The 27,747-nt window shown below is 41.9% G+C and overlaps 1 protein-coding gene across 2 annotated transcripts in view; it reads left to right on the top strand.

Annotated features, from left to right (window-relative positions):
• The window catches only part of Skap1 (src kinase associated phosphoprotein 1), a 315,747-nt gene that overhangs the window by 40,989 nt on the left and 247,011 nt on the right, over nucleotides 1–27,747 (top strand). For both annotated transcript variants that reach the window (XM_017799420.2, XM_017799421.1), the window contains exon 3: nucleotides 26,073–26,098. In XM_017799420.2, coding sequence (XP_017654909.1) covers nucleotides 26,073–26,098 — 26 coding nt within the window. The remainder of the gene's footprint in view (nucleotides 1–26,072; nucleotides 26,099–27,747) is intronic.

Raw genomic sequence — 27,747 nt, 5'->3', positions numbered from 1 at the left:
GTATCATGGCACATGCATGTGGTCAAACATGCACACATACACTCACACATATGAAACAAATAATTAAAATTTTTTGAAAGAAGGAAAAAGAAAGGCGGGAGGTGGGCAGGAAAGGCAGTTTGGTGGTGGAGTGCTTGTCTAGCATTCATGAGGCCTGGGTTCCATCACCAGCACCACAGGCACGGACAAAGAAAAACTTGCGTCAATGTCAGGCTCTCTCCAAACTGATTTGATCAGTTATATGCCAAATATCTGTATTAGCTCTTTGTCTCTCAGTGTGTGCGGAGATTTCACGGTGGCGCTAAGATCTTGGGGAATCTGCTTTAGGACCGAGGGGTTATTTCTATTGCTCTCACAGGCTGAATGCTGTACAGTCAGATTGACATAATATTACCTGCCACTGGTTTCTAGAAGGCCAGAAGAGGAAGATTATTGGATGGTATGTGTTCTTTCAAGTTTCTGTCCTTTCAAAGCGACTTTGATATGTATAATTGTTTTGATTTTATGATAATGCTTATTTTATTTATTATTTCACTTACCTTGGGTACCACAGATTTGGTACCAGCTCCAAGATTAAATGAGTCCATTTTTTCTACCCTGGGTTATTGTGGTATGTTAGTGAGCATACACTTCTCCCTTGGGGCATCTCATAAGGTAACTATTTCACATAAGTCATTCTGAGATAATATTTTCATGCTAAGTAACAGGAGGTTAAAAAAGTTTAGGTGAAATTTGTTATTACATTTTAAATTTGTGCATGGGTGTACGTGTGTGGGTGTGTGTACTCATGCATGTGTATGTATTGTGGTGCATATTTGGAGGTCAGAGGACAGCTTACAAGATAAGTTCAATCCTTCTACCTGTGTCCCAGGGATATCATCTATCATCAGATCATCGGCTTGGTGGCTAACTCTTTTATCCACAGAGATATCCCAGTGGCCTAAGAAATTTGTTTATTTTTAAACTTTCAATAGAAAAAGTAGAAAATGTTTTCTTAGATAAAATTTTTGGGTGTAATAATGAAGATAGCCCTTAATGGTGCTGAATAAATACCCAATAATAAAACTGTATTTATAATATTTAATTTTATATCTTCAGCATTTTAGGTTGAAGTTCAAGAAGTGCATTTTTAGATCTCTTGCAAAAATTAGGTCATATACAGTTTTTCCCAGCACTGAGCTGCTTAAATAGAAAAAAAAAAAGCTCTGTAAAGAATAAAAAGAAAAAAAAAAAAAGAAAATGGGGGGAATTTGAGAGGAAAAAGGGTACATGTTATATATGCATGAAATTAAAAAAAAAAAAAGAATGGGCTGGAGAGATGGCTCAGCAGTTAAGAGCTGTGGCTGGTCTTCTAGAGGACCTAGGTTCGATTCCCAGCACCCATATGGTGGCTAACAACCCTCCATAATTCCAGTTCCAGGGGATCCGACACCCTCTTCTGGCCTCTGTGGGCATTGCACGCATATCGTGCACTTACATACATGCAGACAAAACACACATACACACAAAATAAAAATAATAAAAAAAATAATAAAAAGGAGCTGGACAGAGTGGGGATATGCCTATAATCCCAGCACTGGGGAACAGAGGCAGGTTATCCCCATAGTTCAAGGCCAGTCTGGAGTACATAGTAACTCCCAGATCTTCTAGATCTAGGATACTGCCGAGTATGCCTGGAGTCCCAGCTACTCCCAGGAGGCTGAGGCAGGAGGATAGCTTGAGCTCAGGAGACCAACCGGGGCAACAGAGTGATACTCCATCTCAGAAAGAGAGAGATGGGGTAGAGAGAGAGTGAGGGGTGGAAAGGGGTGAGAGGAAGGAAGAAGACGTGAAATGTAACACCAGAGGCAGGGGGTGACAGCTTGCACCCTTCAGGTGGACCAACCTCTTAAGATATCTTTAATAAGCTGAACGCTGCTTTTTAGCCAATGGGTTAGGTCTCTGAAATTTATTTTCCTCCATCATTATCACATGGGCACATTCCTATTATCTACTCACTATGGCTTTGTCTTTGTCTCAGAAAAATCTTCAGTGTCAAATTTTTAATGCATGAAGCTTTCCTATTGTCTGTAAATGGAGGTTCTTAATCCGTACATTGTGTGCAAAGATCATTTGTATGAAAGGCGCTGTCTTCATTTCCCTATTTGCTTTGCCCTTGATTTTAAATCTCATTTGATCCCTGCGCCTGCCTTTTGTCTCCGAGCTGTGCTGTTTTCTCTGCTTGTAGAAGGCCGGGGGGAAGACGTGCCTCTATATTCATCTGTTTGTGGATTTCCAGGAACCTTGTGGCTTGGAGCCTTCCTGATTGTGGCTTTCTGTAATTTACATGCTTTCCTTATTTCTGGTATAGACCCACCCTATAACCACTCTCCATGTTTCTATGAAACTGGAGCAGAAGGGAGGGAAATGCAAGAGAACTTGGGGTCAACTGACAGGAGCCCAGCTCTTTGTTCTGGTGTTAGAACCTTGACTGAGCCTCTTGAAGATTCCTCTAATGATGATCTTATGTTTCCTTTTAGATTGCTTTATTTTTTATAAAAACAAATGATATGAAAATACAAGCATTATTTTGGGAAAAATAAATGTTTACTGTGAATTTTTTTTAAAAGCAAGTATTGCCAACCATATCTTGAAGCCTCTATTTGATTTCTTTTATGATGTCACTGTAATTTGTTTTTTTTTTCAAGTTGGAAAATAATTCTGGAAATTTTATTTCTTGGGATTTTGTTTCATGATTCTGTTGAAAATGTGCTGAGCCTAATGTAGGGTTTTATCATCACATGTGAATCATTTCTTCATTGCCGGAGTACTCTCCCACTGAGGAACCTCATCTTGTCTCCCCGAAGTGCAGTACCAGCAGGGCTGATAATGAAACTCGGTCCTGCTTATCACGCTCAGCAAAGGGCTCAGAGAAGACAGAAAAATCAATCCCACAGGAGCCTCTGCATGCTTCTGATATCCATATTTAACCCCGTGCATTTAAAATGGAAATGAGCTATCTCAGGGTTTTAGTTTTTTTTTGATTTACATGCAATGTCACCACCTCCTAGGCAGTGGGAATGTTTTACAGACCAACTGCTGACCAGTTGGGGAAGAGCTCAGCCCATCGCCCCAGGGCTGATGTGGTTCCTTCATCTTTCTTTCAAAACTCTCAGCAGCATTTTGCAATAGCTTTGATTCTCCAGGCTTCAAAGCATCCTCTTTCCAGGGCCAAACTTCTGAAAGGCAGGAAAAAAAAAAAAAATCAGCTTAAGGGAGCAGCCCATAAAGGAAGAATAACTGGCCTCTATCTGCTTTTGATGTAATCAGCCAATTAAGAGGGAGTTTACAAGCCAGCAATACTGTGGAGTTGCAAAGCCAAGGAAATTCCAAAGTGACACTAGTGTGATTTTGCTACAAAATCCCTACTTGGAATGATCCAGTCTTTCTTTTTTAAAACATATTTTATCTATTATTTTTATTTTATGTGCATGAGTGTACTGCCTGCATGTGTGTAAGTGCACCTGTGTTGTGCAGTGCCTGTGGAGGTCGGAAGAGGGTGTTGGATCCCCTGGAACTGGAGTTACAGACAATTATTAGCCACCATATGGGTGCTGGGAATTAAACCTGGGTCCTCTGCAAGAGCAGCCAGTGCTCTTAACTGCTGAGCCATCTCTCCAGCCCCCAGTCTTAAATAATCCTAATAGTTTTGTTGGGAGTACACTGTGGTCAATATAAGATGAATGATTAACCCCTCAAACTGATGCTCCCTCTTGACTCTAGGAACCTTGTGAAGGTTCTCACTATAATTTACAAAAAAAGCTTTATGTCCACATACTCCCCAATTAGTGATTTCTCTAGTCAATTCTTGTTTATGAATTCTGGTATGACCACAAGGCCATTTTAATTTTGCGAACTGAGACCTATCATCTCAGCCAAGTGCTTTTGTGTGTTTGTTGATGAGAGAACAGATGCACAAGACATTATTCAAAGTAGCAGAATTAACTCAAGATTAAGGCTGAGAATTCAGAATGTCTTGAGAGGTCAATTTACTTAGTCAAAGTATTAAGAAATTAAATAGCATCTTTCAAAAGATGATTGGTTTGAAAGCACTATCAACAAAGACTGAAATCTAGTTATTTATAGTCATATAAAGGGTTTGGGGATGGACTATACTAATGTTTGCATTAGCATCAGATGAGTGGATAGACAGATATGTGACCAAACAAATGTAATGAATCATGAGTCTAGGTTGTAGTTAAATATGGGGGTTCTTTCAACTGTTACACATTTGTTTTGTTTGTTTGGGTTTTTTGTTGTTGTTGTTGTTGTTTGTTTGTTTGTTTGTTTTTGGTCTTTTTGAGACTTAGCTGACCTGGCTATGTAGACCAGGCTGGCCTCGAACACACAGAGATCCACCTGCTTCTGACTCCTGAGTGCTGGGATTAAAGGGCTGTGCCACTGCGCCCTGCTTACTTTTGGGCATATTTGAAAGTTTTGTTTTTTAAAAAAATTTATTTATTTATTTATTGGTCTTTTTTTTTTTTTTTTGGTCTTTTTGAGACAACTCACTGTGTAGACCAGGCTGGCCTTGAACTCACAGAGATCCGCCTGCCTCTGACTCCCGAGTGCTGGGATTAAAGGCCTGTGCCACCGCGCCCTGCTTATTTTTGGGCATATTTGAAAGTTTTTATAACATAATGTTGCCAAAAATATGTGATTGGTTTGACTGCTTTTTGAAACCATGGACTTTATTCACTGCGGCTTCAGGAAATCATAGACTTCCATACTTTGAAATGTAATAATACATACTTGAGGTTTTTAAGAATGATAGTGTTCAAGGAATAACCTTGTTGTTTTCGGCTGACCTTGAACTCAGGGATCCTCTAGTTTGTTATTATGGACATAAGTAACAGAAAGTAGCTAACTTTTATACTTCTTTAAAAACTTCTAGGCTAGCAATTATTGAGGACTGAAATTCGATTCAAACATTCTGCCCAGGAGATCTTGAAATTTTGATTTTTTTTTAAAGGAAAGGCAATTTCTGACTTTCTCATAAATTTGATAAAAGGAAAGCTAATATGAGATTGGTAGTCCAGTAGGAAATAGAACTCAATTTTACATTTTTTAAATCATTTTATGGTATTAAAAATGACAGAGGTTAGAAACAAAGCTCTTATTCTTTTATTGAACTAGAATTGAAAGTGGCAGAAAATCATTCTGGCCCTAGTGCAGTAAATGTTATCACTAAAACATGTTCAGGGGATATTAGGACAGTCTCTCAAGCACTGGAGACAAAAGTTCACAAAACAAGAACTGATTCTTTTTCTGTCCTTATCTTGAAATTATTAGATGTACAGGAGATGAAAGTGCCTTAGCTCTAAGAGGACAGGGGATGGAGTATGTGTTGAAAAGTGATAATGTCTCCATTCCAGAGAAGTGAAATGGGGAGATTGGTAGCCTGAGTCGTTCTGCTGAGAGTTCACAGGGTTGGGGGCGCCTTAGCCGGTCTGAGGAATCCAGGACCAGAGGGCATGGTGTTCACATTGTGAGATGCTGATGAAGTGGTGCTATTCATTAGGAGACGCACTCTATGAAGATCTTACTTAACAGGGAGATTAAACAGGAGCTGTCAGCAGGTCCTTTGTTTTGAGAATCTGGTAAGAGAGAGATTTTAAGTCCATTTGGGAAAAACCAATCATTTTTGAGTATGCAGTGTGCTAAAGCTTCAGAATTTTGGGTAAATGAAGCAGGCTGGCAGGCATATGTTTGCTGATCCAAAAATGATTAAAATTCAGAATAAGTATGACTCTTGTGAAATTGAGTTTTCAGGTTCCAGCCAGTGTTCTATGCTGCCATATGGCATAACCAGGATTAATTGCTGCTCCCAGTCTCTTAGTCTTTTACTGAATACTTAGGTGCCCTGTTTGAAATACTAGAAGTTCCAAAGAAGCATTTAATCATATGAGATAGATGTTTGACATTTTCCTGGAGGCTGTGTGTGTAGCTAAGAGTTGCTTAGAAGAAACTTTGTATGAGGTTTGCTCGCTTCCCTTCCCCACCTAAGGTTCAGCAAGAAAGGAAAGAGTCTCAGGGTAGTGTAAATAGAAAAAATGAAGCAAGGAAACTTCTTTGCTGGCATTTAGCTCTCTGGGTCTCCAAGTAGAATCTCAACATGGACCAAGAACAACAGCTTCACCTGGAAACTTGGCAATGCCGATTCTTGGGGTACAGGGAAGCAGACCTGCTAAGTCAGAATCTGCACTTTAATAAGATCCCAAGGTTATGTGTATACACTAACACTGACGAATCTCTGCTCTAATATGCCAGGATCATTTAAACTCAGCTTCTCAGAACACAGTATATTTTTATGGAGATAATCTCCTTAAAGAAAATGAATGGTCTTACGTTTTTTTTTTCTTTAAAATTCCTAACATGTTGGCGTGTAGGAATTCAATGATGTATGATAAGATGGTATTTATCTCCTCAAACATCTATAGGGCTGAGGATGTAGCTCAGTGGTAGAGTGCTTACCCATGATGCACAAGGCCCTGGGCTCCATTCCCAGCACTTCAAATGAAATAGATGTCTTCTATAGTAACTTTTATCTAACATTCTAATTGGGTTTGTGATAAAAGCTCCAAGATTCCTGCCTGTGCTTTGGAGTTCCACGGGAACACGCACAAGCCCCTCCCCTCATCTGTGACTGTCGCCAGCTCTCTACTTCAGCCATTCTTCCTATCCAGCTTTGTGCTTCCCTGTCTCTGCCACCTCTCGTCTTTCCTGAAGACTATCTTCCGAACTCTCCCCTGTGTGCTCTAGAGCCCATGTCCTGTTGCAGTTAAACCCACTGGACCCCCATCCTCCTTTCTCCATCTGTGCCTATCTAAAATATGGTTTTCTTGGGACTGGGGAGGTGGATCAGTGGTTAAGAGCACAGGCTGCTCTTGTGGAAGATGTGGTTTCAGTTCCCAGCACCCATGTGGCAGCCAACAATTGTTTATAACTCCAGGTCTGGGGATCCGATGCCCTCCTCTGGCCTCTGCAGGCATTGCACACATATGGTGCACTTACATTCATGGAGAAAAAACACTCACACATACAATAAAAGCAAATAAAAAATTTTAAAGTTTTTAAAATATGGCTTTCCCACAGGGCGGGGTTTTGCTTGCAGTCCTCTGAAACAGAACTCGCTTGTGTTCCAGAATCACTGTTGGAATTCTTCAAGCTCTTTCCTGCCACTTCTAGACTTACTACTCAACCTCTTTCCCTTTGAGGTTTGTCTTGGTGGCTTTGCAATCCTCTGCCTTTTGTCACCTTTTGCTTTCAGAGTTCTTCCTCACACTACTTGAGGACTGAAGTGTGGACACACAATGTCACCTTTCTTCCTGCTACTGCCTCCCTCTTTTCTTAAATTTAGATTTTTCCCTTTTCATAACATCACTCTAACCACCATCTAAATGCACTCAAATCTCTAAGGCTAAAAATACACTTTGTCTTAAACAAAGTAATCCCTACCCTAGCTATGGTCTTTGTCTCTCTTCCTAAACAGGCCTCGACCATTCACTTCTGGTTTCCCCTTCTCTGGTCCATCCTCAGTTGTTCGCCACAATCTTAATCTACCTTCTGCTCCCATCAAGTTACTCTCCCGAAGCTCCAGTTACTTCAGTTGCCGTCTTTGGAGGTGATACTCTTGGCACCTGTCTTATGATCTTTATGTGGCATTTGACATCTTGGGCCATTTTCCTCTTCTCCGAAATTAAAAAACCTCTCCCATTATTGATTCCCATTTCCTCCATCACGTTTGTGCGCTTTACTCAGGCTCATGTTGCTGCCCTGTCCTCCACACTCTTTCCTCTTTCTTCATGCTATGCTTAGCAAGACAGCTTTCTCCCCGGCCCCAGTTCTATAGCCCAGCTACAGTTTTGTCTTCAAGGCAGCAGGCAGCATGCTGGACAGCTCATACTGGGTGTCTCCTGAAACCTCAGGATTTACAAAGCTGCAAGAGACTCTGCTGGTTGCCCACCCTCCTCTTTAGCGGAACCTTGAGCTAGTCCAGGGATGAGTCATGATGCCCGTCACTTAGCTTTGGTGGATCTAAGGTTGATAGAAGATATAGTTTTGGCCACAGAAATGTTAGGAGAAGACTGGCTATCCTCTCACAGGAAAGTCGTACATTTGATAGCAACACAGTGAAATGTAGCAGCTACTGTAAGACACTACTCTGTGGTGGGTGGTAGAGCGGTGAGATGCGCAGAGCCCAGTTCAGCACGAACTCTGGAATTACCAGCCTCCAGACTTTTTGTTTTGTGGGAAAAATACCATTACTTATCTAAGCCCCTGTCAGTCAGGTTTTCAGTTACTTGTTGCTGGAAGATTCCTAACTGCTGAGTGTCCAGGACAGACCTGGTTGCTATCCCTTAATCTTCCTCTGCTTTTCCTGGGTTAGGATCTCAGACAGTCCTGGAGTCCTTCCTAACTTCCCTTTCTTTGTTTCCCAACAACAAGGCCCCCACTGCTTTCATCCTAAAGTTCCTTCTCGTCCCTACTCTCTCACACTGGTAACCATGAACCTTTACAAAATGACTTAGGTACCCCACAATTCTTTCTCAGGTTGAAAACCATAAAATCTCATAGTGAAATATGTCTGAAAAAATATAGATTAAAATGTTCATGGTGAATGGAATTTTAACATTGTTTGCTTATTTATATTTTCTGATTCTCTACAGTGAATATGTATTTAATCATAAGTTACCGATACTAAAGTCTTTCCTGTTTTAAAAAGGGGCAGGGATTTAAGAGCTGAAGGGCATTTGATGTCCAGGTGGGAAAGGAGCTGGTATTGAGGCAGAGAAGCTGTAGAAAGAGGAAGGCAGGCTTTAACTCTGCAGCTTGGCCTGGGGTCATTTCTGTGTAAATAAACCGCTGTATCTAGAGGTGTTTTATGCTATGCTTAAAAATACACACATGAAAGTGAAGTTAATTTTGAGCCATGTGAATCTGCCCTTTGATACTTTATGATGATTGTTCCAAAACATGTTTGGGATTTTTTTTTTAAATAAAGGAAGTTCACTGTCAAGGTCTTTATGAAATGAGGTATCACTGACAGCACAACTTCCATCTCTTAGATATTATCCCTTTGAGTGAACACCGGATGAATCCTTCATTAGAAAGGATTATCTGCACTCTGTGAGCCTATTTAGAGGAGGATTTGTATTTGTCCAGCTACTTTTCCAAAGTGATGATGCCTGAGTAAACCATTCACTTCCTCCTTTTCAAAACATCAGTCACAATGATTGATTTTTATGTTGGTCATAAAGAGAAATGGATCAACTAAAAGCAGGGTGAGGATTACAGAGTGGAAGTGGTTAATTTACTTAACAATATGCATTGGCTATTTGTTTACATTGGGCATGATGCCAGGTGATCAAGATGGTGTCACATAAGACATCTTTGTTTTCCAAGCAGTTCTTGGACCACTGAGTGGCCAGACCCATGGACAGAGTCTGCATGGTGACTGCTCACAGATACCTTTCCTAGAAGGCCTCAAATGTTTGGTTTCAATTTATTTTGTGAGTGTAGTTTTGGCACTTAGAGAATGAAGTTTGGGCCTTATATCCTCTTTTTTGTTTGTTTTTTTTTTTTTTTTAGACCGGGTCTCCCTATAGCTCCAGCTGGCCTGGAACTCACTATGTAGACCAGGCGGGCCTGGAACTGGCAGAGATCCGCCTTCCTCTACCTCCTGTGTGCTGGGACTAAAGGCGCTTGCCACCACACCTGGCTGTATCCGCTTTTAAAATGCAAATTAACCTAGAGAGTTAAGAAATTTTGGGTTGTTCAGATGTATACATCAATCCTATTCAGTGAGTTCTTTCTTTTTCATTCCTTCTGCAATGAGAAGATTCATGGCCATCAGGGGCTGAGAATAAGTGGCTTTTGAGTGCTCAGCCCCCAACGGGGTACCTTTCAAGACTCAGGGGACATTGAAGAAGAGGGGGCAGAAAGAATGTAAGAACTGGAAGAGGGGGAGGAAGGGTGAAACGATGTCTTCTGGGCATGACATGGCCATTGCGCTCATGAACTCACAGCAGCTGTGGTTACCTGCACATGACTGTGTCTGTCAACAATCCATCAGGGATGGGGCCTATGTTCATGGTGCCCAGCCCTTCCAGGGAACCATTGGCAGCTGATGGCTGCTGGACGGGGGTGAGTCCTTATTTTCAGTGGCATAGCCAGCCACTGGTGAGTTGTAGAGTGGATAGCTCTACACCAGGCCTGTTCAGGCAGTCCTGGTTAAACTCATCAAGTCACAAACCAAAAGATGTGATAGTGGGAGGGGGACTCATTGAGAGGTAAAGAGGGGTTGGTGGGGATGGCAGGGAGAGAAGAGGGGGTGAGTATAAGACCAGAATATATTCTATAGATGTATAAAATGATCAAATAATAAGTTAAAAAATAAAGAGGCACTGGAAGAAAGAGCAGAGTCTGGAAAATGAAACACTTGTACACTGAGAGGCAGGTTTGTGAAATAGTCCTATGTTTTATATCTTTCTTCTATTTCAGTTTTTATTAGCTGCAATAAACATTCCCAAATCCTAAAAGAGAGAAAAAGAAAATGCAACGGCTGGTAAGTTTGTTGAACCGATATTATGGGCAGTGAACAGAGCTAGGCATCCTGAAAAGCACAACAGCAATAAAGGATCAGTGTCTTTGGAAAGGGCAGCTTCAGCCCTTCACTAAAGAGTTACAGTCATAGTTAACATTCATCACACACGCAACATACGCCAGGCCTGGGGTCAGCTCCCCACAAAGTTGTTCCTTTAATCTTCACCACAGGTATATGAGGTGGATACTGTTGGACTCTCCATGTAGCGCTGGTCATGGTGGCACATGCCTGTAGTTCTAGCACTCAGGAGGCAGAGTGTTCTGGTTAGCTTTCAATTGCTGTGATCAAAACAGTGACCAAAAGCAACCTAGGGAGGAAAGGGTTTATTTGGCTTACAACTAACTCACAGATCATCATCCAGGGAAGCCAAGGCAGGACTCAGGGAAGGAACCTGGAGCACGGACCATGGAAGAACACTGCTTACTGGCTTACTCCTCTGGCACGTTCTCAGCCTGCTTCCTTATAAAACACAAAACCACCTGCCAGGGGTGGCATTGCCCATAGTGGGCTGGGCCCTCCCAGATCGCTGAACAGTCAAGAAAATGCCCCACAGACATGATCACAGGCCAATCCAATGGAGAAAATTCCTTAATTGAGGTTTCCTCCACCCAGGTGTGTCAAGTTGACAACTGAACTATCCAGCACACAGAGGCAGGTGGATCTCTGTGAGTTTGAGGCCAGCCTGGTCTGTATAGCAAGTTCCAGATCAGTCTTGGCTATATAGTGAGATTCTGTTTAAAAAAAAATCTCAGCTGGGTGTGTTTTCACACACCTGTAGTCCCAGCACGTGGGAGGCAGAGGCAGGCAGATCTCTGTGAGTTCAAGGCCAGTCTGGTCTGTATAGTGAGTTCCAGGCCAGCTGGGGCTACAGGGAGACCCTGCTTCAAAAAGACCAGAAAAAAAAATCTCCATGTAGCAGGTGAGAAAACTGAAGTTCAGAAGTTCAGAGAGGGTAACTCACTTGCTCAAGGTTGCACAGACAGCAGGTTCTGGAATTGGGATTTAAATCCAGGTGATGTGACTTTTGGGCAGACACTCTTATATTGAGGCTCAATTACTTCATAAAAAGTACAATAAATTGGCATTATTCATTCACTTTTGAAAAGTGCAGGTTGCTAAATTGTGCACATTACTTGTGTACACTGTTAATAACATCAAAATGAATAATACCGGCTTATTTATTTATAGGTTCGAGTAGTATCTATTGAACGTGTACTGTGCACAAAGTAGTTTTGGGTTGAGTACCACACAGGAATTTTTTTTTCTTTTTTTTTTTGGTCTTTTTGAGACAGGGTCTCCCTGTAGCCCCAGCTGTCCTGGAACTCACTATGTAGACCAGGCTGTCCTTGAACTCACAGAGATCCCCCTGCCTCTGCCTCCCAAAAGCTGGGATTAAAGGCATGCACCGCCACTCCCAGCCCAACACAGGAATTTTTAATTTATTATTTTATGTGTATGAGTGTATTGTCTGCATTTATGTAAGTGCACCCATGTCACCCAATGCCCGAGGACATCAGAAGAGGGAGTCAGATCCCCTGGAACTAGAGTTATGGACAGTTGTTAGCCGACATGCTTCACAGACATTTTTGGGTAGGATCAATCAAATAGTTGTATATACATCCACTTTGTAGGACAGTTGTTTTGCTCATAGAAGTGCCTAACAGGGTCCATGTTCGTAACTGATACTCAACAAATATTCCCAAGAAAATTATAGTCCACAGGGGACCACAAAAAGCATGCAAAATAACTAAAATTTAAGATACACCGTGGCAGAAGTTTAGGAAAGGGAACATACAGGCAGTTCTGAGATACCCAAGTAAGGAGCTCACTTCCTGTGGGTGGGCTGTGGGGAGCTTGCACAGATAGATTGGCATCAGGGCCTGGCAATGGTTGAAAGGGATGGGGTTTTGGTGGGATACATTGCACAAAGAAATGCTGTGTGCAGAGACACAACAGAGATAGAGTTAAGGAGTGTCTGGGATGCAAAGGGGGGTGTCTGTTTATTAGGAAAAAGAAAGTCGTGGAAAATAAGGCTAAAAAGACAGATGGAATCAAATCATGGGAAGGAGCGTTTAAGCTGGGTTTGAGGAACACAGGCAGTTTTGAAGAGTATGGGACAGGGATGGGTAAGCTGAGGAAGGATGCTTTGTAGAGCTTCAGACAGTGTGTGGGTCGTTGACATCAGGGTGGGACCACAGGGAGACAAGGGATGGTTGCAAAGGAAGAGAAGAATGTTGAAGGTTGTCTTTGTTGCTACGCCCAGAGAATGAGACATTCTTCTTTGCTATACTTTGTTTATCAGCTTTAATGAGGTATGCAAAGCGCTGTATATATGTAATGTCCATAGTTGGTGACCTAAGTTTATGTCTGTAGGAAATAATATTGCAAGGGCTGACTTTCTGCTTCACATTTTTGAAATGTACTTGACTGGTATGTTGAAAACTGTTTACCATGATTCAAATCTGTTAAGAAAATTGACTAGATCCTTGAATTTGGCCCTCACATCTTACCACAATCCATTATTTTTGTTTCATTAGGCAAATGTTTCCAAAGTCTAAACACCTGGAAATGAACTTTTGAAACACAGTTTATGTTTAATTGGAGCTACCTGCTTAAAATTTCCTTAGCAGGTAACCATCGATAAAATGTCTGCTTCCTTTAGTGTGTGTGTGTGTGTGTGTGTGTGTGTGTGTGTTGGCACGTGTTGCAGTTCAGAGGATAGCCTTGGTTGTAGGTTCTGCCTTCCCCATCTTCTTTGAGACAGGGTCTCTGGATGTTCAGTACTATAGATGCCAGGCTGGCCAGCCCATGAGCATCTGGGGACCCTTGTGTCTCTACTTCTGATCTCACTGTGGGAGCACTGGAATTACAGATGTACACTACCGCATCTGGCTTCATATAGGTTCTGGGAACCCAAACTCATATCCCACACTTGCAAAGAAAGCACTTTACCTGAGCCACTTCCCACCCCCACCGCCACCCCCACCCCAGCCTTCAACTGAATTTTAATAGTGAAAAGGAAGGAGGATTTTACTGTGAGAAATGCTGGTGGTTAGGATTGTGAGAAAGGCCTCTCTATATGACTGGGGATAATTGATAGGAAATTTTTTTTTGAGACAGGGTCTCCCTGTAGCCCCAGCTGTCCTGGAACTCACTATGTAGACCAGGCTGGCCTTGAACTCATAGAGATCCGCCTGCCTCTGCCTCCCGAGTGCTGGGCTTAAAGGCGTGCGCCACCACGCCCGGCTATTGATAGGAAATTTTTATCGACAGTGCTTAGGACCTGCTGGTAACCTACAGCATTCCAGCTTCTAGGATAAGGATATGTTCATATACCACCTTTTCTGTTGTTTGTTTTGAGACAGGGTCTCATTATGCAGCACTGGCTGGCCTGGAACTTGCTATGTGGACCATTCTGGCCTTGAATTCACATAGATCCACCTATCTCTGCCTCCCAAGTGCTGGAATTAAAGGCATGCACCACCACGCCCAGCAGTGCTATGGCAATGTCTCACTTTTCTGATAGAGGGAAATCCCTCAAAGTAGGGCAGATCTGGAAGTCCTGCAATTGGCTGGTTGGTTGTGGTTGAACCTCTAGAGACCTCTGATCTGTATTGATACAGCAACAGACCCAGTTGCATATCATTAGTCTTTGGCTCAAAGTCCATCCCATTTTTTTATGATTTAGGGAATTGATACTTTGTGTAATGGTTTAGCTCTATTGTTATAGGTTCTGTACAAAGAAATCAACAGGAAAGAATGAGAATTTAGTGTAGAATCTTGTGCAGTAAGGAAAACAGTGATGGCAAAGACAGTGAGTAGGCAGATGCGAATTTAGGAAAACTGTGTGAAATAATTTAAAAGTGGCTTCTGAATTTTTGTGTATCTATCAGTTCTCAACCAGAAGAAAGTATATCTATAAGAATAGAACTTTTTAATGAAAAATTCAGTAATTCATTACAATCCTTTGGTCACCAATAAAATTCTGCTTTTTGGATTCCACTTTTTGTCTTTATTCAGTTTTTGGTGTGATCTGAGTGAGTGAAATAATATTATGTCTTTAATTAGGATTTTGTTGTTATTTTCCAATTAATCTGTGTCAGTAGCTTTAGCATTTGTATTAAATCATTTTCTTCATGAAAGCTTTTAATGAGGAAGCAAATTGATTGTATTTATATATTGGATACTTGCCACTGCGATGAGTATTCAGCCATGTCTTTTGAAGTATGTTTTTGCTGGTCATCTTGTGGTTAGTCTTTGAAACTAGACTTTGGCAAAAAAAAAAAATTGTTCAGATTGAGGAATTTATTTATTTTTTTGGTTTATGAATGAGATGGGGGGGGGTCTTAGAATATACCCCAAGCTGGTCTTGAACTAGTGATCACTCTGACCTTAGCCTCCCGAGTGCTAGGATTGCGGGTATGTGCCATTATACCCAGGCACTGGATGAAGACTTTAACAAAGCGTTCAGTTTTACTTTTCACTTCCCATTTCCCCCTTCTCCTTCTCGCCCTTGTGTGAATAACTCAAGGAAAATGAAGGCAGCCCTTACTTGTCTTATCTGGACTAAATCTATAATCTATAGCATTGTTTGGCGTGCACTGCCTCTCTGGCTTTGCCCCCGCCATTCCTTGAGATGTACTCTACAGCTAATTATTCGAGCTCAGATCACTTTTGCTGTTTCTGATTTAGCAAGCATTTATTGACCACAAGCTCCATGCCACATTCCCTTTCTGTCTCAAGGACATAGACAGGTAAGAGTATAGTATGGGTGTGCACAGGTGGACTGTGGGAGCAGCTAACACTGGAGACTGAGCTGAATCTCAAAGCACCATCAAGTGTTTGCAGGAGGAGGAGGCACAAGAGAAAGATGTGGTGATAGAGCACCAATTCGTGAGGGCAGGTGTGAGATGGGATCAGGGACCCTGATGAGACAGTGAAGTATTTGAGGCACGGGGTTTGCCTTTCAGGTTGTTAGAATAATGACGATGCTAATGACACGAACAGCTGACATTTAATTAGAATCTTGCCAGGTGCCAGGTCTGATGTTCAGTTCCTTATATTTTCTCCTTTAATTTTCAAGAATCATAGGAAGCAGGAATGGTTATATCTGTCTCAAAGATGAGGAAACTAAGCCTGCAGCTAAGATCTCAGAGTTAGAAGATGGAGCTGGGACTCCAGCTCAGACCTGCAAAGCCTTTGCTCTTCATGGTTGGTGCATTACCCTTTCCATCAACATAAAGGAGACAGTCAGAGAGAGCAAGATGATGGCAGATGGACCACTTAGCAGCTGGCTATCCTGGACTGTGTGGGGCATCCTGAGGGCTTGAATGAATTCAGTGGCTGCAGAGATGGAGAGGAGATGGGTTTAAAGGATATTAAGGAACGAGGTTTGGTGACTGATGAGATGTGTGTAGCAACAGAGAAAGAAAGAGGTAAAGAGAGGATTCCAAAGTTCCAGTTGGGTAGATGGAGATGTCACCCATTGAAGTAGGAGACCCAACAACAGGAGAGGTTTGGGACTTGTGGGGCAAAGATTCTTGATAGAGAGGAGTAGAATACCAGTCTCTCATGTTTCTGAATGCTTTACCTATCATTAAACTGTGTGGTAGTGCCGATGCTGCTAAGTCGCAGGTCGGTCATCAGCTTCCTCCCTGGGCCGCTCTTCAGTCTTCTCCTGCTCTCTTGTCCTTTGTTATCTCACAAGCCCAGACAGTGCCAACCTTGGATCAGTTCAACTAACTTTTCTGCTTTTGTACCCAGGCGGCTAATTGGTGCTGGAGAAAAATGATGCAGTTGAATTGCCACCACAGTAAATCTTAGTCTTCAACCTCAGGGGAATGCTTAATGTGGCCTGGCAAATAGTTTGCATGCTCCACATCAACAGCCTCTTCAGTTTCCTGTAGTGTCCCGCCTCCCGGCCTTTATCGGTTTTTACCTCCTCATATCACCTCTCACCAAAGAGAGAACAGAGGTTTGGGGGTATTTCTCCCCACCCCTCCTCCTCAAACATATCTGCTTCGGGGCCCTAAGCTGGCTTCTGCATTCTACTCTACTGAAGGGCTTGGCTTCCCTCTACATCCTGCGCCTGGTTTCTCAGTGCCCCCCCAACCCCCGCCCCCAGACTGCTGCTCGTATCTGATTCCCAGATCCTCCCTCAGCATTCCTTATCTGCAGTGGGACAGGTTCTGGCATTTTCCAGGCCTGGGCTATTCTGGTCCCAGTTTTTAGCATTTGGGCATTCCAGGTCAGTCACATGGCTTCTATAAAATTTGGCAATTTGTTGTTTTCTCTGTTCTTAGTCCCTTATAGAATTTCTGGAAAGTAGTGGAGCTTTATTAATCTCACTGTTATGGAGGGAAGGAATTCAGTGCTCACAACTTGGGAGGATGCATTCACGTGTGGATGTCTAGATGAGCCTCCAGAAGTTAAGCTCTAGATTTTCCTTTTTTTTTTTTTTGTCTTTTTGAGACAGGGTCTCCCTGTAGCCCCAGCTGTCCTGGAACTCACTATGTAGACCAGGCTGGGCTTGAACTCACAGAGATCTGCTTGCCTCTGTCTCTGGAGTGCTGGGGTTAAAGGCATGTGCCACCATGACCAGCCAAGCTTGAGATTTTTTTATGTAACATTTATTGTCAGGTGACTAATATGACCATGTCCATAACAAGGAAAATATCAAAGGTATGACAGTGAGAAAAGTTTGTCTAAGAAGATTTGGAGTGTTTTTACAGAAACAGCTTCATTTTCAAATAAATAGCACCTTTTTGGAGCTGCAGAGCTGGCTCAGCAGTTAAGAACCCTGGCTGTTCTTGCAGAAGACCCAAGTTCAAATCCCAGCACCCATGTGGCAGCTAACAGCTGTCTATAAGTCCAGTTCCAGGGGATCTGACAGCTTCTTCTGTCTGAGGGCATTGCACAACACAGGTGCACTTGCCTACATGCAGGCAATACATGCACACACATAAAATAAAAATAATAAATATTTTAAAAATAAATAAATATCACCTTTTGAAACGTGCCTCCGATTCTGCAGGAGATAAACTAAGGAGGCTCTGCTATAGACTTTTAAATTCTCGGGGTGCAGACAGATAACCCCTCTGTGCTTCATTTTTCTCATCTGTAGAGTGAGTGCTAAATTAAGTGATTTTAAATGTCCTTCCAGCTATAAAATCCAGTGAGTTTTTTGGGGGAGGCACAGTCACATGGCCAAACAGCTGCCAGTTATTCAATAATCAGCTAGTAAGGTGGCTTGATGATTGAAGAGTTTTCACCTGGAACCAGAAATAAAGTTAAGTCTCTAAAGACCAATGGTGCCAAAAATCACAGAGGACCTGAAGAGACAGGGCTTAATATATGATAATCAGCTGGAGACCTCTGTGTATGGCAGTTCCTTATCTCCGGCATCCAAGTTTGCAACAAGAAGGCGTCTCTGACTTTCCCTTGACGTCCTTTCCTGGCCAGTCTCCAAGTCTGTAATCAAATCTCTTGTCCTTTTGGTTCTTCTCAAGTAGCTTAACTGCCTCCCAGTTGCTCTGTCTCTCCAACATCCTGGATTTGACCACAGTAGGCAGCAGCATCTACCCTGAAAGACAAGCAAACTGACATAGCTTTTAATGACTTAATGATTCTCTTTTATCTTCAGGGAAAAAAGTTCTAAACCCTAACCTGACACTGTGGTCTTTAATTTTGCCACAGTGTACCCAGCTGGCATTTTTCTTTCATTAGTTCACTGTGTTATGTTTCTTTGTCTCTCACATACAGGGAGGATGGGGATTGTGAGAACATACTAGTGAGATTTCCTTGAGAGAAAATGGTTCTCACGCTAGAAAGTCAGGGAGGGAATGTTGGAAAATAGATTTCCTGTTTTGCAATGAAAAAACAGAATTATTGACTAATCAAGAAGCACTCCTGGTTAGTTACTGCTCATAGCCAGAATGGATTATGATGATGGTGGTGATGGTGATGATTGTGTATGTATGTGTGTGTGGGCACATGTACAGAGGTCAGAGGACAACTCAGAGTCATTTACCCTTTCCACCTTTACATGAGTTTCAGAGAGGAAACTCATGCTGTCAGGCTTGGGCAGCAAGTGCCTTAACCTGCTGAGCCATCTTTTAGCACCAAGAGTAGATTTTTGATTGACTATAGCAATGATTGTATATAGTAAAAGTTTATAGGTGACTAGTGATTAATAGGGCTTTATTTTTTTATTATCTGGGAATGGACTTAAAATTGGGTGGGTTATGACAAGTTATATCGTCAGTATCAGATAATGTTGCTCATTTGTTTATTTATTAAAAGTTTAACTGTGTCCAATGAAATTTGTAAGAGAACATTGTGCTGTCATCAGGGGCAAGTTTCTAAAATGTTTACAAATAGACTCCAGACCACAGAATATTACCCTTCCCCAGAGAACCCAGGACCTTCTTAAGATGGATCAGGCTATTACTTGAGTTATATACCTGTTGTCAAATACCATGATATTTGTTATTTGCAGTCTTAAATTGTCACCTCTCCATATGTAACTATCTCATCTTTTGAACAAGACTCCAAGTTACTCATAGGTAGGTACTGACTCCTGTACTTTTAGTAGTGTTGAAGGAGCTGGGCCTAGAAGGAGTACCATCTCTCCATCAGCTACCCCCCTCGCTGTTTGGCCCTAAGGCTGGTATCTGGACCCCTGGGTCCCAGGCCTCTGAGGCCTCTACCAGATATTTCCACCAGATGGTGCTCTTTTCCCATTTCTGCTCTTGGGTGTCAGTGCCAGGATACCCTTTGCCACTTGCTTGTTCTTCTACAATGGTTCTGGGACACTAGTGGTAGGAGGAGAACTCAAAAATCAATGTGCACATTTCCAAGTGGGAAAGAGAGTTGAGGAGCATCTGTGGTGCACAGACTTAGCATCGCTCAGCAAAGTCATTTTCTTGGGCAGGAATCCGTCTTTATCATGTGACTCATTGCTCAAGGCCAGTTGCAAAGGGCTATCCTAGTGGTATTTATTTGCCATTGAAGGATGTTCAACTAGGTGTCTATTTGTACCTTATAATTCCATTCCTAACACCAGAATAACACTTCAGCATTGGTGTTTGTGGTCTGTGTGGAGATAGCCATTATCATACGAAGGAGACATTCAAGAGGGAAATAGAAGCAACTTGGGACAGTGGGTATGACACACTGCCTATGCATTCAGAAAGTACTGGTGCTTTAGTACAAAAATTAAATGTGAGCATCCTCAAATTAAAAAATATTTGACTAAGCAGATGGTTTACTGAGGCAGAGAAAGTATGCTATGCCTTAAATTTCCATTGTCACAGATAAGATAATATTTCAATACTTCAGTTGGAAAAAAAACAATCATCTAGATGTTCTGAATCTGTAATATTCCAGATGTTGACCTTTCTGGATTGCTAGTTTTATAATGCCACCATAGCCCTATTCATCCAACCCATCACATCTTATTTAAAATTTTTATTGTGTGCATGTGTACGTGCGTGCTTGTGTGTGTGTGTCCATGTGTGCGTAAATGCTAGCAATGGCATGCCATGGCGTGTGTGTGAAGGTCAGCAGACAACTTCCTAGAGTCGGCTCTCCTCTCCACCTTGTTTTGAGGCGGGGTCTCTCTTGCTGCTCTGCAGTGCAGTGTACTTCAGGTTAGCCGACTTGAGAACTTCTGGCCCTTCCCCTGTCTTCATCTCCCATCTCACCATAGGAGTGCTAGACTACACATGTGTACTACCATATTCAGTGGTGGTTGTTTTTTTTTTATGTGGGTTCTGAGGGGATTGAACTCAGGTTGTCAGGCTTGTGCAGCAAGTGTTTTTACCTGCTGAACCATCTCCCCAGCCTTCTGACCATTTTTAGTGGATACAAGGGGTTAGGGGCATTACTGATACCAATGAAGTCTACAGACTTTTCTCCAAAGGAACAGAAAGCCAATACTACTTTTCATTGATTTTAGGGAGTTTATGAATCCCCTGAAGACCAACTATGGACTCCAAGTTGAAGACCTCTAATCTAACCATTCTCCAATACAACCAGACTGTCTAACAAAGCAATTGTACCTCTCCTTAATTTTTAAAAATTTATTTTCATTTCGTGTGTATGAAACATATGTGTATGTAAGTGCACCTGTGTGTGCAATGCCAGTGGAGGACAGAAGAGGGCGCCAGTTCCTCTGGAACTGGAGTTATGGGCAGTTGTTATCTTCCATGTGGGTACTGGAACTGAATCTGGGTCCTCTGGAAGAGCAGCCTATGTTCTTAACTGCTGAGCTGTCTCTCCAGCCCCACAAGTTTTTTTTCAAAAAGAAATTAATAAACTACTGATTTCTCAAGATTTTATCTTATAAAAATAAAATATGTGAGCCAGGTGTGGTGGCACACACCTTTAATCCTAGCACTAGGGAGGCAGAGGCAGGCAGATATCTGAGTTCCAAGCCAGCCAGGGCCATCCAAGGCTGCTTAGTGAGACCCTGTCTCAAAATAAATAAAATAAATAAATTAATAATATAATATATGTGAAATTGTAGCATAATGCTTAGCATACCTTAAGTGCTGAGTTTGTACATTATTTTATTATAATTAGGAAATGGAATTATTGTTCCTTCTAAGGTAGTTTCAACAATGTTGGGATAGTTAGAGTTTTTTACTTTACCTTTTGCTCCAGGATCTATCTAATTATCTGACCAAGAGATGGAATCTCTCAGTACTTTCTCTGCATAACCATGTTTACTGGTTAGCTCTATGGTCAAGAATCTGACTCCCCCCATAAAAAAAAACCCTCAAAAAACCCCAAAGCACCCTAATGGTTTAGAGTCAAGTGCTCCATTTTCAGCAGAAAGCTAGTAACACAATCTGTGAATTTGAGCTGGAAATATAGAAGAATATGTTTCTTATTAAAATACTTGTTTAGAAACCAATTGTTCTGAGTGTGGTGGTGCACACCTGTAATCCCAGCACTTGGGAAGCATAGGCAAGAGTTCAGAGCTATCCAGGGCTACATAGTGAATTCTAGGTCAGCATGGGCTACCTAGTAAGACTGTCATGGACACACGCACATGAGCTAGTTTCTAGGACTGAAAACTTGTCTGTCTCATTAATACTACAGGCTAGTTATTTCATCTTTTGATTTCCTTGCTTACATTTATAAAATAGGCTTAATAAAATAGAAGAACATTGAAGAAATTGGTTAATGTAAGAGACGTGCTTAGAAAGGTGCCCAGCTACATAGCAAATAGCCCTTAGCATTGTTTTTATTATTACTATTCGTACTTCTGTGGTTACTTCGGGCCTCAGGATTCCCTCAATACCATGGGCTCTGTTCATTTGTGCCTGTCCTCAATCTGAAGTTCAGTTAGCAACATCTTTAATTAAAAACGTGAATAACTGGGGCTGGAGAGATGGCTCAGTAGTTAAGAGTACCGACTGTTCTTGCAGAAGACCCGGGTTCAATTCCTAGCACCCACATGGTGGCTAACAAGCATTCTAACTCCAAATTCCAAGGGATCAAATGCCCTCTTCTGGCCTCTGTGGGCATTGTACAACACAGGTGCACTTACACAGTTGCAGACAATACACTCATACACATAAAATAAAAAATAATAAAATACTTTAAAAAAATCCAAATAGCAAACTTTACCTTGCATGTAATTTAATTTTTGCCTGTGAAATGAGAAGACTATTCTGTAGGTAGGCTAAATGTGGAGATGGGTTTGTTGCACAGAATGTGAAAGTCATCATCATCAATACGGCATGGCACCTTCCCTCTGCTCGCTCTGTGTGCATCTTTTTTCAGTCCCAAATGTCATTTGCATGGACCTGGTGATGTTGAGTGTGGGCATTGCAGAGGAGTGATAGCTTCCTTTCTCTATTGAAGCTGAAGCTTCAAAGAGAAGATTAAAGAAGTGTTTGCTATCTATCTGCACAGGCTGATAGGAACTCCTCGGAGGCCTTTAGCATAGATAGAAGTCTGTATGTACATTTGTATGCTTTTCCTTCTGTATATTTCTTTTTCGGTCTTTGTGTCTTGTTTTAAAATGTCTAGCTCCAGATTTGTTGGACTTTCTGGACAAAGAGAATTGTTTTCAGAGAAAAGAGCAAAAATTGGAAGATTTTGGCAGGATTTGACTAAATGCTTCATGAAGAACATAGAAGTCTCTAGCTTGCAGTCATCCAGGGCTGTGATGAAGACCAGTCACAGGATATATTTAACAAGACAGGATCAAGACCTCAAATGTGTCCAGCAGAGAATAATTTGGTGTCCTTTAGTGAGGGATGAGATTGCTTACCTTTTATAGTTTCATTTTAGACATGCCCAATGGGGCTGGGGTATAGCTAAGTTGTAGAGTGCCTGTCTAGCATGCACAAGGCCCTGGGTTCAATGCCCATCATGGCATACCAGTGGATATGGGAGTACATGCCTATAATCCTAACACTTGATAGAGACAGAAGGATCAGAAGTTCAAGATCATCTTTAACTACATAGGGAATGAGGCCAGCCTGAGCTACATGAGACTAGTTTTCCCCTCACCCCCGACCAAATCCCCTGTAGGATATGTGTGTTTTTGCTGTTGTTATTGTTTGTGAGCAAATTTCCTTTAGAATTATTGTATTAATTAATACTTAGAGTAAGAACAAAGGAAGAAAACATGAAGTGCCCATGGAGGTCAGAAGAGGGTATTGGATCCCCTGGAACTGGAGTTACCAAGAGTTGTTAGCCACCATGTGGGTGCTGGGAACTGAACCTGGGTCCTCTGCAAGAGCAGAACGTGCTCTTAACTGCTGAGCCATCTCTCCAGCCTAGAGTCAGCCGCCGCTACTACCTGGTGAGCTTTTTTTTTCCTGGGCCATTAAGAGAGAATAACGTGTGTGTGTGTGTGTGTGTGTGTGTGTGTGTGTGCATGTTCCCACCCTAATTTCTATTTCTATTTAATTGGAAGTTGAGTAATGATAATCAAGTACTAGAGCAATGTCTCAAGAGAAGACAGAAAGTGGCAGAAGGTGGAAAATTGCTCACCTGTCTGAAGATTTGCTTGATTAGCTATTATGATATGATTGTAAAATGTCCTCCACAGGCTCATGTGTTTTAACATGCAATGTTAGTGCAATATTGGGGCGTTGTAGGCGCTTTAAGAGGTCCAGCCGACAGAAGTAACACTAGGGGTGGCCCTTTAAAGTGTAGAGCCCTGCCTCATTTCCTGCCAAGCTCCCCACTTTCTGATTACAGTCCTGTTGTGATCAGCTGCTTTTCACCCCCCACCCATTGCCATGGTCCCCTGTCCTCTTTCACCATGAGGGACTGTACCTCCTCAGACCATGAGCCAAAATAAGTGTTTCCTTCCTTAAGTTGTGTCTTGTCATATTTTGGTCACAATGGTGAAAAAAGTAATACTGCTGTGTTTTCAGGAAGTAGTTTAGCCCAGTGGTAAGCTGCACTGTGCTAGGTAGAGATTGACCCATCTTACTATTTCATACAACTAAGTTAAAGTTCAGCCAGTTCTAAGTGCCCCTCCACCAGTGTGGGCATCCCTTCTTCCCAGATGTTGAAGCTTTCTGGTTCCTACCTCTTCCTCTACTTTTCTCCTCTCCCAGTGTCTACTGTGTCATGGCTGTCCCAGCCTTCCCCTCCACTCTTTCTAACCTATTATTTTCTATTTCCCTTCACCTCATTGTCAACCCAACACGGTGCTGGGAAAAGCTTTCGTCAGGCTTTTGCTCCAAGTTCTTCTTCCTCTCTGGTAATCGCCCTCAAATTCATCTCTGTATTGTGGTAACCTTCTCCCCACTGACCTCTTTCTTCTCCATTTTCTGAAGTTCTCTTTCACATAGTAGAGAGATAGTATAGATATCTAGATATTAGGTTCATATTCCTCCCTAATGTAGCCAAATTTAACTTTGGTCATGTCAGTACTAGAAGACATCTAAGTATCACCTAAGTATGATCTTTTCCTGAACTTTCTGTGGGCTATGGACTTAAGAATTTGATTAAAACTCTGTACTTTCACCAGGCATGGTGGCACACACCTTCAATCCCAGCACTTGGGAAGCAGAGGCAGGTGGATCTCCATGAGTTCAAGGCCAGCTTGGTATACGTAGCAAGTTCTAGGCCAGCTGGGGCTACAGAGAGACCCTGTGTCAAAAAGGCCCAAAACCAGACAAAAACAAAAAACCTGTATACTTTCTTTCTAGAAAATAACTTCAGATGTGCATTCCCAAGAAGCTAAGCTGAGAATAGAAAAATATCCATTCTACTTAGTGGTGTGAAGGTTTTTATGCCTATTGAAAAAAATTAAGGCGTCGTCACCAGGAGCCCGACTGGAGTGCGCCGAGCAGTGGGAGGTGAAGGTGGGAAGGGAGAGAATGTGACAAGACTTTGAATATTGTGCTGCGGAGGACAAGGGGACAGCAGGTGGAGGGATGTGAAGAGGCGAGGGGAGGATTTGCTTTATTTTTATAAGAGCACAAATGCTGATGGGAAGGGCCACGTTGAGAGGAAGAGGGTGAATAGACCCAAGAGAAAAATCAATACTAATAATGTAAGTTTCCTGTGAAGGCAGTAAAATAGACTTTGTGGGTAACCACCATACATGACATTGTTTCTGTTGGGGGAGGTACAAGTCAGGTTCCATAGGAATGATTCACAGACGACCTTTTCCATCACGGCTGTTTCAGTCCTTAAGACGTACAGGGGTGTGTGGTTTGCCAATCATTTCACAAAGAGGAGAGGGGATGGTACCATGGATTCAGTGGGCCTATTTCTGGACTTGAACACTAAAATGTGAGCAACCTCAATTCAAGTGTTTGTCTCTTACCTGTACATTTTAGGAGTAAGAGGCATTTGAGGATGTGGTGGTGGTAGTGGTGGTGTTTGGACTATCATAACAACTGGGAGCATCACTGGTATTCGCTGCCCAGGCCAGTGATGCTGATGGTCCCATAATACATGAGATATGTGTGAAAAGAAACTGGGAGCCACCATGGGGCTCTTTCCTATGTCATCTCCAGCTTTAAAAGCATATTTTATTATTATTATTATTATTATTATTATTATTATTATTATTTTGTCTTTTTGAGACAGGGTCTCCTTGTAGCCCCAGATGTCCTGGAACTCACTATGTAGACCAGGATGGCCTCAAACTCACAAAGATCCACCTGCCTCTGCCTCCCAAGTGCTGGGATTAAAAGCGTGTGTCACCATGCCTGGCCAAAAGTCACATTATTAATCTAGGAGTCGTGGTGCACTGAGACAGCTTTTAAGCCATTAAGAGTCTTTGAAACTTCAAAGACAACTTGCTTTTCTCAAAGCCAGGCTCTGGCTGATTATTGACTATTTAGTAAACTTTTTGTACTAGGTCTATAGACATGGTATATCAACCAAAACTGAGACATGTAAGCTTGACTTATCTCTACTTTCCTCCTTTGTATTTCAGGTACTGCTGGGATTTTCCTCCCCATGGTGAGTACTCTTCGGCCATGTGTGGTTTTATCCTAACAATGTGTAGTTGTAACTGTCTTCTAAGTTTCTCCTCAGAGTGGCGTGGCATTAACCGTGTCTGAGGAAAGTCAGTTGAGTGTTTAATTAACCTTCACCCCACTAGGCCCCCCTGCTCTACATTTAGCAACAAGACGGCTCAGACACTGGATGGTTGCAGGATTACTTTACTGAACCAAAGCAGTAATAATTCCTTGAGTTTTGTTAGATGTCCACAGGAACCTATAGCACTCAGGTAAAATGGTGGTCAAGTCTATAATAAAAACCTTGGGTGGGTTCCAAGGTTTCATTTGCTCCAGAAATAAATTCCTGTGCTATATTTTCCATCACAATACCCTTCCACACAGACTGCCTGGCAGCAGAGAAATGTCAGAAATGGAGCTGCATTGAAATTCCCACTAGGACAGTGTTACCACATTTTAATATGAGCCTCACTACAGCCTTGATGCCTCTAATTGCTTTCAAACCATTGTTTTCCTGCTTTTTCTTGATGAACCCAGCATCTGGCACAATTCTAAAAAGCACAACAGACAGCTGTGTGCAAAATTAAATACAAAAGACAGGATTCGAACACATTTTTAAAAGGTTTAAAGTCAGAATATTAAAAAAAATTCCAATAATTTGATGTGCTGTTGGTGTTCTATTTTCTCGGTGCTCTGGCTGAGAAAGTCAGAAACATCGTCCTGAGTGTTAATTATCTGAACTTAGGAGATGTGGAAGAGAATTGCAGAGTTTTTACACCAGACTTACAAATAGCATTGTGAGTTGTTTGGCACTTTGACTTTTTAAAACTTAATCGATTTCTCTTGTCTTACTGTCATTGTGACCCGCCTTACTGAGCAGTAATACTTCAAAGAACTTAGTAGAACTTAGTGTTGAGTGATGGTACTAGGTTTTTAAAAAATTTTTCTCCCAGGGGCTAGAGAGATGGCTCAGCGGTTAAGAACACTGGTTGTTCTTGCAGAAGACCTCAGTTCGAATCCCAGCACCCACATGGCAGCTAACAACTGTCCTTAACTCCAGTTCCAGGGGATCCAACGGCCTCTTCTGTCCTCTGCGGGCATTGCACGACACGGGTGCACTTACCTACATACAGACAATACACTCATTCACATAAAATAAAAATAATAAATAAAATATATGAAAAAGGTTTTTCTCCCTCAAAAATTAATTTATTTGTAGTTGGTGTGTGTGTGTGTGTGTGTGTGTGTGTGTGTATGTGTCTGTGTCTGTGTGTGTGTCTGTATGTCTCTGTGTGTCCCTGTGTGTGTGTGTGTGTAGAGAGAGAGACGAGAGGTTGATATTGGATATCTTCCTCAACTGCTCTCCACTTTATTTTCAGAGGCAGGGTCTATTACTGAAACTGGAGCTTGTGGAGTCTCACCCCCACCCACCCCCAGCTCCTTTGTGAGTGATGAGGATCTGAATTCTGATCCTTACACTTGTGTGGCAAGTGTTTTTATCCACTGAGCTATCTCTTCAACCCAGATAGTACTAGTTTTATTAAAAATTTCCTCACTTATGTTTTGTTATAATGTATTTTAAGACTGTATAAGACTTTCTTTAAAAGCCAGCTTAGTAAATCAAAAGTCATATATTTATTTTTTAAAATA

The sequence above is a fragment of the Nannospalax galili genome, unplaced genomic scaffold (assembly GCF_000622305.1).
Source record: "Nannospalax galili isolate Female #2095 unplaced genomic scaffold, S.galili_v1.0 scaffold95, whole genome shotgun sequence".
Classification (NCBI taxonomy): Eukaryota; Metazoa; Chordata; class Mammalia; order Rodentia; family Spalacidae; genus Nannospalax; species Nannospalax galili.
This window is presented reverse-complemented; position numbering and strand designations above follow the sequence as displayed.